The following is a 10,908-nucleotide window of genomic DNA, read 5'->3' as shown; positions in this document are numbered from 1 at the left end:
TGTGATTTTCCAAAATTGGTCATTGTCTTTTAATTTGGACGAAAAAGATACTTGACTATCAGATTTGTTCCAGCATTGGTCCTTCCGTTAGTTAGGCGTTAGTGTAGGGGTAAAATGGTCATTTCCTTAACTTACTTTCTTCACCACCCTTCTCTTGACTTCCATGGTTTCTTCCTTCCAGTTCGAGGTTGGCGGCAACAATGGTTGGGCAAAACCTACTGGATATCAACAGACAACGGGGTGGTGCTCTTGTTGCCTAGTATTTTCTACTCCATTGAATGTCACATGGGAAGTAATAATCAATTCGAGAACCATGTTCTACAAATTGGAGAGTTGTTTATCTGTCTTTCCCAAAAAACGTATCCTTCTGTTTTCCACCTCTCCACATACATAAATGAGAAAAGACTGATTAATCTTTATTGAGCTTCCTTATTATGCTTTGTTACAAAACATACGTACAATTGTATGTAGGCATGCATTTTCAATTCAAACGTCAACTCCATTGTTAATTAATAGGAGAAATTCATACGTCAAATTCATTCTATTTATTTGATATGATATTTATAGCTTATAGGTGGTATTCAATAGCAAATTGATTAAAGCTAGCTGGTAGGAACACAAAATTTTAAACCAGGGAGTAAATTATTTTCATTATTTGTATTCAAAATGTTTATTTTAATTTGTTGTTTATTGTATTTGGGAATACTATGATACCAGAGTATGGTTTTATTAATGTTAGAAAACTACTTAAATTCTTCTAGATTTTTAGTAATATTAAATTATTTCTTTTATTGAATTACCAGCATTATCACTCGTGCATTGTACAGAATATATTTTTTATAATATTTTAAAAATATTCAGATTGATATATAATTATATAAATTATAATAGGAGTATTATATAGTATAATTAATGAAATGAGTTTAATCAATTATGTTTTATGATCTTATCATTACTTAAATTCGAGTAAATAATTGTCCAATTATCCGTGCAACGCACGTGCGATGCACGTGGATGCACGTATAAAATTTATTATTATATATTTAGATAATAAAATTAAAGATGAAATTATAAAGAATTCTAATATTTAAAAATGTATATTTCTACTATATCTACTATATATATATATATATATATATACTAATAAGAGTCCAAGAGAGTTAGGCCTATAATGGGTAGAAAAAATGACGGTCACAGATTTTAATCAAATGAATGGCTCAGATTGATTAAAAGATTGATAAGATTTAAATTTTACACTAAAATTTCCTAAAATACCCACACACCGTTACTAATTCCGTTAAAATTTTAAGAATTGCCGTTAGTTCACCGTTAACTTACTCATTAATTTCAATAAAAAAAAAGGTCTTAGGTTCGAACCTCATCCCAATCAAAGTTGGCATAATTAGTACTCTATTTTACTCTTATTAAATTATATAAATAATAATTTAGTAGCTACAACAAAAAATTATAGATATGCATTTCTTTAATTTAGAATTATGTGTCCACAATGCCTTTATTCAAAAAAAAATTATTCATTATCAATAAATTAAATAAGAGAAATAATTGTATTAGTTATATTGTCCTTATTTTTCTACAATATAAAAATTCTTTATATTCAAATTTATTAATTGATTATATTCGCTACATTGTCCTTACAATGTCTTAATTCAGTGAAAAAAAATTATTCATTATCAATAAATTAATTAAGAGAAATATTTTCATTAGTTATATTGTCTTTATTTTTCTCAAATGTAAAAATTTTTACATTCAAATTCATCAATTGATTATATTCACTACATTGTCTATTATCTTTTTTTGTGCACTATTTTTCTAATTAAATATCAAAGTTATAATACAAAATAATGCTATATATTTATTTACCAATTATTTTATTAATACCATGAAAAATTAAAAAAATATATAATTAATAAAGCCAACCATATTAACTACTTGAGAGATTTTGTGACAAAGAGAGTATTCAAATCACACAACAAATTGAAGTGAGAACTATCCTGCAATGTCCTTGTTTGACAATCAGCAGTTAGCGGGTTATATTAGCGGATTTGACCAACGAATTTATTTAATTATTAACATTGGGTAGAAAAAAAATCAAATGAATGGTTCAAATTGTTCAGGTTTTAATTTTTTTTTTAAATTTGTCTAATTTATCCTTAATTATATGATTATCCATTTAACTTTTTCGTTAAATACCGTTAATTCACCGTTAGTCTAATTCTAATATTGACGTCTAATATAGAATTATAATTACACCATTAATCTAATTCTAATATTAAAGTCTTAATAGAACTTAACCACAAATCCTAATGTCGAAATCTCCTCAAACAATATTAGTATATATTTAATATTTTATGCCCTAATTTTTATTTGTTCTCCCTTATGTCCCGTATTTGGTTTCAACAATACCTATACAATTATTTTATTGACAATTATAATCAATCTTGACTATATTATCTTGCATTTGTAAACTTAGAATTACCTATTTAACCCGCACGGGCTTAGCTCAATGGTTTAGTGGGCAGTATTTGGGAGAAGAGACCAAGGTTTGAACCTCGGCGGCGGCAATGCGGGAATTATGTCCAAAGTGGGCAGATTCCTTGTTCGCACCGGCATTTGGTCCTGTTTGCTGAACCATTGAGTCACCGTGATTTACAACTTCCTACAATGCTCTGTCGGGTCAGAGTGTGGGGGGCCCTTGGGGTAGGGGACTCAACCTTTGGGAGAAGAATTACCTATTTAAATATGCAAATTCAACCTTCAATTATCTATGCATGAACAATTTCAATATAATCTTGCCTTAATATACTTTAAAGTACTTATTTAAAAAAAAAATATTGGGCATTATCCCAATCGCGCAATGCGCGTACAAAACTAGTATTTGATTATAAGATTGTAAATTATCAATAAATTAGTCAATATTATATTATATTAGTAATTTAACATTGTATTTTTCTTAAATTAAAGAATAATCTAGAAGGGTGATGTGACCACACTTCCCAATGAGTTTTATTGGAGTTGATGTATGAATGGAAAATGCAAATAATTGATTTTCTCATACAATTTATTTTAGGGGATCGGATGAATTGAAGACAATAAAAAAATTTTGATAGAGACGTTCATTCTCCATCAGAATATTAAAGTTGAATCTCCATTCAATAATTGATTTCCATTCAATGTTTGAACAAGTATAGAACATGAAAAAGAAACTCAATTCTTCTTATCAAACTATGATCTTCAATTCACTAGGAGTAGTTTTTAACATATATTATATTTGGAAGAATTTGAATTCACCATTGCTAATAATTTCATCTGCTAATACACCTTTCCATGCGTATTCTGTCTATGCCTATACTCATTAAATATGATTGTGCAATATAATGGGTGCCTCCATGTTTATGTGAATGTCGTTTGCAGGTATTTGGAGGCTACGAGTTTCTAAATGGGTGCTTCCTGGTAGCCTTTGTGGAAGACATACTTGGCCTACATGATCAGGAGGTTGAACTGAGTATGGTAGCACGGTTCTGGACACTTTGGAAGGTACGCAATGATAGGTTGTGGAATAACAAGGCCTGGACGTTGGGTATGATTCTGAGGCAAGTTGATGTTTTTGTTGCAGCGTGGAAGAAGACATATATCACTTCTTCTTCCCTGGTGGCGGCAACTCCAGCTCATGCAAACACCTAGACACTTCCCCCTCCCGGCAAGCTTAAATGTAATGTCGATGCTGCAGTTTTGGAAGAGGGCTTAGAGTACGGTGCAATTATCCGGGACTATGAAGGTGTGTTTACGCGGCATGTAGTGGTCTTTTACAGTGTTTTCGAGACTCATATGTGGCTGAAACTATGACGGTAAAGGAAGCTCTGACTTGGCTCAAGAATCGCAATCTTTCAAATATTATTGTTGAGTCGGATTGTTTAAATTTCTGTTCCACTTTTAATTCTTCGTCTGTGGATTTTTCTTATGTTGGTTTACTTATTAAGCAATGTAGATTGATTGCTAGGGGCATTGGGGACGTTGTTATCCACCATGTCAAAAGGTCAGTGAATCACGTAGCTCATATCATGTTCTTGCACTGGCAGCTGTTTCTTCATCTGTCCTTGGGGTTTGGGATCTTTTCCCGACCGGTTATATTGCGAGCTTGGTTTGATTAATGAAGTTATTTGGTTTTCAAAATAATCACATATTTAGCTAAAACCATAATTGACTTTGACCCATCAGACATTTCTCTAAACGTGGGCACGTACTTCTCCCTAGTCTCTGGGACGACCGAGTGCATGGATGACACGTGCCGCACATGCCAACCCTTCGGCACGTGTCTCCTTCCACCTGCTATAAATACCACGTTTGGTGCTCGCAATAAAGGAGACTTTCCCCGCCCCTCTCTAGGGATGGCAACGGGGCAGGGCAGGAGCGTGGAGTATATATACGCCCCATCCCCATTCCCGACGTGGAATTGAAAGTAGTCCCATCTCCGTCTCTGTGGGGAATTAGGCGTGGACGAGGAATAAGTCAAAATATTAAATTAATGTAGTTTTTAATTTTAAAAAATATAAACCAAAGTCTTAATTATATATATATATATATATATATATATATATATATATATATATATATATATATATATATATATATATATATATATATATATATATATATATATATATATATATATTTATTTATTTATTTATTTATTTATTTATTTATTTTTAAAAGTATAATAATTATTCGGGGACGGGACGAGGTAGGGAGGAGTATTCCCGTCCCCGTTTTCCGAAAATGTTTTCCATTCCCGTCCCCATCGGGGTGAAGATCGGGGATCTCTGTTGGACGGGGAAATTGTCATCCTACCTCTCTCAACCTGAGACTTACATGCTTGGGAACATCTGACCTCTGGTCTAATTTGCTCGAGCTAATACATTGAAATTATACGATCAATTACATTAACCCCTATTCTAAAATATATACCTGAGAGCTGAGTATTTACACCATCATTTGACATCGTCTGTTGGGACCAATACTATTAGCCACGGGGTCGGCTAGGGTCCCCGACATGTATCCCAACCCAACTATGATGAGGAGAAAATTTTTGATCGTGTCGTGTTCAACCTTCGCTCTCAATTGGCACTTTCACAAGCTTCCACTCATATCTTTATTTAACTTACTATTCAAACCAACTAATCTAATTAGCTATCAGCTTTCAGCTATCAGTTACTTGCCAAACACCTTCAAAGATGAATAAATAAATATGAACGTCACTAATTGACTTATATTATGACCTCTTCATCTTGGATGGACTTATAGATTGGCTGGGACTTTAATTTGATGAGATTTTTCCTATTATACTTTTCTATTCAGAATTTTAAGAATACATGTGTATGATACAATAATATTTATAAATATTGTAAATAAATAAATATAGACATTACTATAGGATAGAACAATATAACGACTGATCACTACATGTATATGATATAATAATATCTATCCAGCTCTTTACGGATTGTTTAGTACTACAACAATACCTGTCGTCTATGACACGCTCCTCACGATCATACTTAGGCTATGCCATTGATAGTTGCAGGACTAGTATGTTAACTTTTGAGTACTGTTTGATTCATTATGTTCTTAGATTAGATAATTATTTAGCTTATACATTAGCATCTACTGCCTACTCAGTCGACTATTATGTATTCGGACTTAGGTCCACCAGCTGCTATTTCTGCATATTTCGAATAAATACCAACAAGCTCCTTTCAAAAAAAAGTATGAACATTACTATAACATAGAACAAATGAACAATATAACGATAGAACAATACATGTAATGTAACATGAAGAATTTTGGTGAATCTTGAATGTTAAATAGCAAATACGGAGTAGTAACTAAAAGACGGGGCAGCCATCAACGGCGATACCCTTAGCAGTAGGACACGATGCAAGATCACAATGCTCCAGGTCAGTAGTGCCCCACCATGATATTGTCCTGTCTTCCAACCCTACAGTGAAGTACAACAGCACCGCCATGAAAGCAACTCCGGCATCCAACCCCGCCGAGAGAATATAGTTATACCTCTGCCACCATTTCTTCCGGTACCTGAAAACGAAGAAGTTGAAGATCGTCCCGACCAGAATCCACGAGCTATAGTTCAAGGAGGTGGCCGGCGGCATGGACCCGGTGGCTCCGAGCAGCACCGGGAGGTTGATGAGCGGAATCCAGGATTGCGAAGGGAATTTCCGGTGCAAGAGCCATACTATTACCGGTCCGAGGATTCCTCCGAGGAAGAACCAATTGAGAGCGTTGTAGTTGCCTTCGCTGTCGAAGATTCTTTTGGGACCTACGAGGCCCCAAATTACGGATGCGTCGAAGAAGACGCGGTCGCTGGGGCATGTCCACGGGCTGTTTGATAATTTGTCTTGGTGGCAGATGTTTTCGATGGAGTGTAGAAGCCACCAGGCAACGCTCATATTTATTGTTCCTGCAATTAGGGTTCCAATGAACTGAAACCATGCAGATAAAACTGGGATTATAGGCATAGAAAATATCTCAATAAATATAACATGTGATCTAATACCCATTGTTAGGACCACCCTAAAAGCTAGGGGGGTCCGGACCACCACCTAATAATCTCGGTGTTGGACTTGGCCCTTCAGAGTTCAGACTTTAGACTTCTATCCAACAATCCTAAAATTATGATGTTGGATTTAGCCTTTCAGTCCACCGCTCAACATTCTCGGGTTGGATTTGGTCTTTTATACCTTCGATTAACAATTTCTTAGTCATGGTGTTAGACTTGGCTCATCATGCGTCCGCCCAACAACCCCTGATCACAGTGTTGGACTTAGCTTGCTATTTAGGCCACCGCCTAACAATTTTCTAATCGTGGTGTTGGATTTGGCCTTTTAGACCTCTGCCCAACACTACTATATCAAGCCCTAGCTAATCACGGTGTTGGACTTGCTATTTAGGCACTGCCTAACAATTTTCTAGTTGTGGTGTTGGATTTGGCCTTTCAGGCCTTTGCCCAACACTACTGTATCAAGCCCTAATCACGGTGTTGGACTTGCTATTTAGGCCACCGCCTAATAATTTTCTAGTCGCGGTGTTGGATTTGACTTTTCAAGCCTTTGCTCAACACTACTGTATCAACTATCAAGCCCTAATCATGGTGTTGGACTTGCTATTTAGGTCACGGTCTAACAATTTTCTAGCCGTGGTGTTAGATTTGTCCTTTCAGGCCTCTGGCCAACACTACTGTATCAAGATTTTGTAGAAGATGTATTTATTCTGCAGGGTAGATGCATGTACCTGAACCAAAAACATGGATCTTGGAGGGATTTTCATGTAATGGCCAAGCTTGAAATCACTGAGGAACGCAATTGCTTGAGTCATGCTCATGTAGCCATAGGTCTTGAAGCAAACATTGGCTATTGGTTTTCCAGGATAGATTATACCCATAATGTACTCTGTGATTATATTCAATCCTGGCGTCTATCAAGGGAACAACATATTAAGATGAATATATAGTTCTAGTTTTTCGAAGTAAGAAAAAATTTAAGGTGTCAATTATTGATTCTTATATACCTGGTTTGTGGTAGCGGTGATGATACTTATGGGAAGGGTAAACATGAAAGCAAGTGCAGCTGCAAATATGAGTCCCCAGTAAGGCATTTGGACCTCATCATTTAGGAAGATGCATAATGCAAGTGAGACAGCAATGGTCACCACAAGGAGGACATAAAACCACCATGAAGGAATGTCTTTGTAGTTTTTCATCAATTTTGTATGAATGTCCATCTTTCCCTTTGTAGAAGCTCGATAACGGTCATATATTTCTCTGCACAACGAAAACTTGTTAGCATAAAAGTCCACGAGTTTTGTTTTCTGAATCACCAGAAAAATTCACAACCACTGTTCGAAGTATACATTGGGTAAATTTCACTTTGTATCACTAGCCAGCAAAAGACCCTATAATTTACTACCCATCAAGAAGATCAAAACTTTATGGCTACCAAGTTAACAGTATGACCAATGTCGGATCCATATATAGATTCAACCCCTGACCATTCCTAGGGTCAAGCACGACTTCACCAACTAGTCCAAGCAGTCCATTATTTACATTTTTTCTTTTATTATATATATATATATATATATATATATATATATATATATATATATAAGGGCTATATATGGGATGGGGTGGTTAAGTAGGGGCAGCTGCCCCATTGTCCTTATGCTAGGTCCGCTTCTGAGTATTATTTTTTAATCACTTTTAAATGGTCAAAAAACACGGAATTTAGGGGAAGTTGGTAAGCAATCCTTACCTTCCATAAAACAAGGCAACATGAGTGATGGTGGAAGCAATGGTGGCAAATCCAAAACCATAGCTTAGACTAAAAAATGTGCTCAAATAAATCCTCCCTTGCTTCGCATACTCATCTTCGTCCAGCTCAAATTGCTTATTGACAATGGCGGATATATCATATTCCTGGCCCTGTGCAGTGAACAAATCCGAAGAATATAGGGGAAAAATTTTGGCATTGTAGACATTGAGCCCCCAGTAAGATATAGGCATGACTAGATACATTATGATCGCATATCCGACAAAAACATTGACGATTGCGAAGAAGGGACAGACGAGAGGGCTGGACAAGAAGGAGGCGATTGTGGACCAGTCCAACGTTAGAGCTCCGAGGCCCAGCCCGTTGAGGCCCGAACCCAGCTGGTGGGCAGTCACGGATTTCGGAAATACCCAGCATACCCAGGAAATGCTTGCCAGAGTTTGGAAGATGTATCCTGGGAAGAAATACCAGCAGAAACTGCAGCATAGTGAGATGACGAAGAATTTTGCTCGGGACATGCGCCGCCGCCCGCCGCCGTCTTCTTCTTCTTCCTTTTCGTGGAGTGTCCTGCATGCCAAATAAATAATGAGTTTGGTGAATAGGTGCTTGATTATTGAGTTTTTGATAACATTATGTCATTATAGGATAGAGAGACGTTGGATAAATGAGTTGTTAGCTGATAAATAATTATATACAAATAACTTTTTGAAAAAGTTGATCAACTTTTTGAATTTTAAGTTTTGAAGCACTATGTGTTATAAAATGGTCTATATATTTGTTTAACCAAGTCAAACAAGACAAAATTAACTAATAGACTAACTATTTTGAGTTTGGTTTATATTAATTTAATTAAGAGACAAACATGATATTAACACATTGTAGTACATTTTTTTTTTGTTTTTTTGAAAAAAAAAAAAAAGAACTGTAATAATAATAAATAAAATGAAACAAAAATTTTGGAAAAGGCAAAGAAACACACCGGAATAAAGAGATTTGCACGAGGGTGCTGGGCCACCACATATGAGCCGGTTCAACAACATATTTTTTGAGAAGTCCGGCCCAACCGTACCCGAGAACCTGTCAATATACACATTACACACACATACATGCACAACTTAGTTATTTTTTAAAAAATGGGACAAGAGTCAAATAGACCATCTAATTATATATAAAAATGTATTATTAGTCTCATCAATGAGTACAAAAAATTTCAATTAAACACCTAAACTTAAAAGAATGAGTCCATGCACCGTGTCTGAATGCATTTACGTTCCCTTAATGCATTCATTAAAAAAATAAAATATAAATTATAAATGATACCATGAATGCATTTACGTTGTCTTCGAAGCTTTAAAAAATAAAAATAAAAAAATGGTTTTGAAGAAGGGAGAAAAAAAATTAAAATAAAAATGAAAATAAAATAGTACCTGGGTGGTAATAATGAGAAGCCAACCAGCAAAGAAGGAGATTTTCCGCCGGTAAAAAGCGATGATGATATTCACGATTCCGACGGCGTAAGCCGAGCCGTTTCCGAACGCGAAGCCGGCGTTAGCAAAAATCGTGATCAGCACGTGCTCCTTCATGTTAAACGGGCCCGGGTTCAGGGAGAACTGGCCGGACCCGAACCCGGGGATCCGGAACTTGGCGGCGGGCAGCGCCGCCGCCATGAACCGCCCGATGGGGAGGGTGGCCACCTGGACGGTGATGGAGGTGATGATCAGCGGCTCTCTCCGGTAAGAGAAGAACTGGTTGAGGAAGGAGAGCAGCACGCAGGAGACCACGCCCAGGACCCACATTCGGAATGTCCATACCGGCAGGGTCGGGTCGTCGGTGTTGGTCACCGTCAACCGGACTTCCTCTATCGGCGACACCTCCTCGTCGTTTACATCTTCTCCGGCGAGTTTCAGGGCCGGAGCCTCTATCTCCACCGTACCCATTTTGAAGAAATACAAAGAGAGTGATCAAGTTAACAATGGAGGGTGTATTTATGGAGTGTGAACTTTTTTTTTTCCTTTGTTAATCGTTGGCGTGTGTATGTGTAATATTATTTTTTAGTATCATATGATATGATATTTTATGATATTAAATACAAATATGAATATTAATATAACTAAATGAGGTAAAAAGTAGGTTGAGAACGGCAATCACAAAAGAAAAAAAGGAAAAAATGAGGTTGGAATATAACTAAAAATGGTATATTTCTGACAAATAAGTATATTATGATTAATTATTGTCATTATAATTGCGTTTATATGAGGAAGATTCCACTAACTTTAGAAATATTCTTCCCAAACTTTAGAAATACAAGTAATTCCAATTCGGTTAATAAAATAAAAAACAATAATTAATATTAATTATATATGCATCGCAATAATTTGGTATTATCTATGACGATATATGGAATACTAATATTTTTATTTTTATCATAGTAATAATAGAATCGAATATAAATAATTGGGGCAAATATGTAACTAAATATGATATATTTATGGTATTATTGTCATTATAATTGCGTTTATATGAGGAAGATTATATTCCACTAACCTTAGAA

At 35.7% G+C, this 10,908-nt stretch overlaps 1 protein-coding gene across 1 annotated transcript; it reads right to left on the bottom strand.

The window, feature by feature from the left end:
• Positions 1 to 5,775: 5,775 nt before the first annotated feature.
• On the bottom strand, positions 5,776 to 10,297 carry LOC109152848 (oligopeptide transporter 4-like). Its single transcript, XM_019300513.1, has 6 exons — positions 9,785 to 10,297; positions 9,337 to 9,434; positions 8,340 to 8,924; positions 7,600 to 7,852; positions 7,324 to 7,506; positions 5,776 to 6,515 (listed from the first exon to the last, which is right to left on the bottom strand). Exons 1-6 carry the CDS (start codon positions 10,292 to 10,294, stop codon positions 5,901 to 5,903), a joined length of 2,244 nt encoding a protein of 747 aa, XP_019156058.1. The 5' UTR covers positions 10,295 to 10,297; the 3' UTR covers positions 5,776 to 5,900.
• Between the last annotated feature and the right edge of the window lie 611 nt (positions 10,298 to 10,908).

Source organism: Ipomoea nil, unplaced genomic scaffold (genome assembly GCF_001879475.1).
Source record: "Ipomoea nil cultivar Tokyo-kokei standard unplaced genomic scaffold, Asagao_1.1 scaffold2480, whole genome shotgun sequence".
Taxonomy (NCBI): domain Eukaryota; kingdom Viridiplantae; phylum Streptophyta; class Magnoliopsida; order Solanales; family Convolvulaceae; genus Ipomoea; species Ipomoea nil.
Note: the sequence above shows the minus strand (reverse complement) of the source record. Positions and strands in the feature narration are given on the sequence as shown.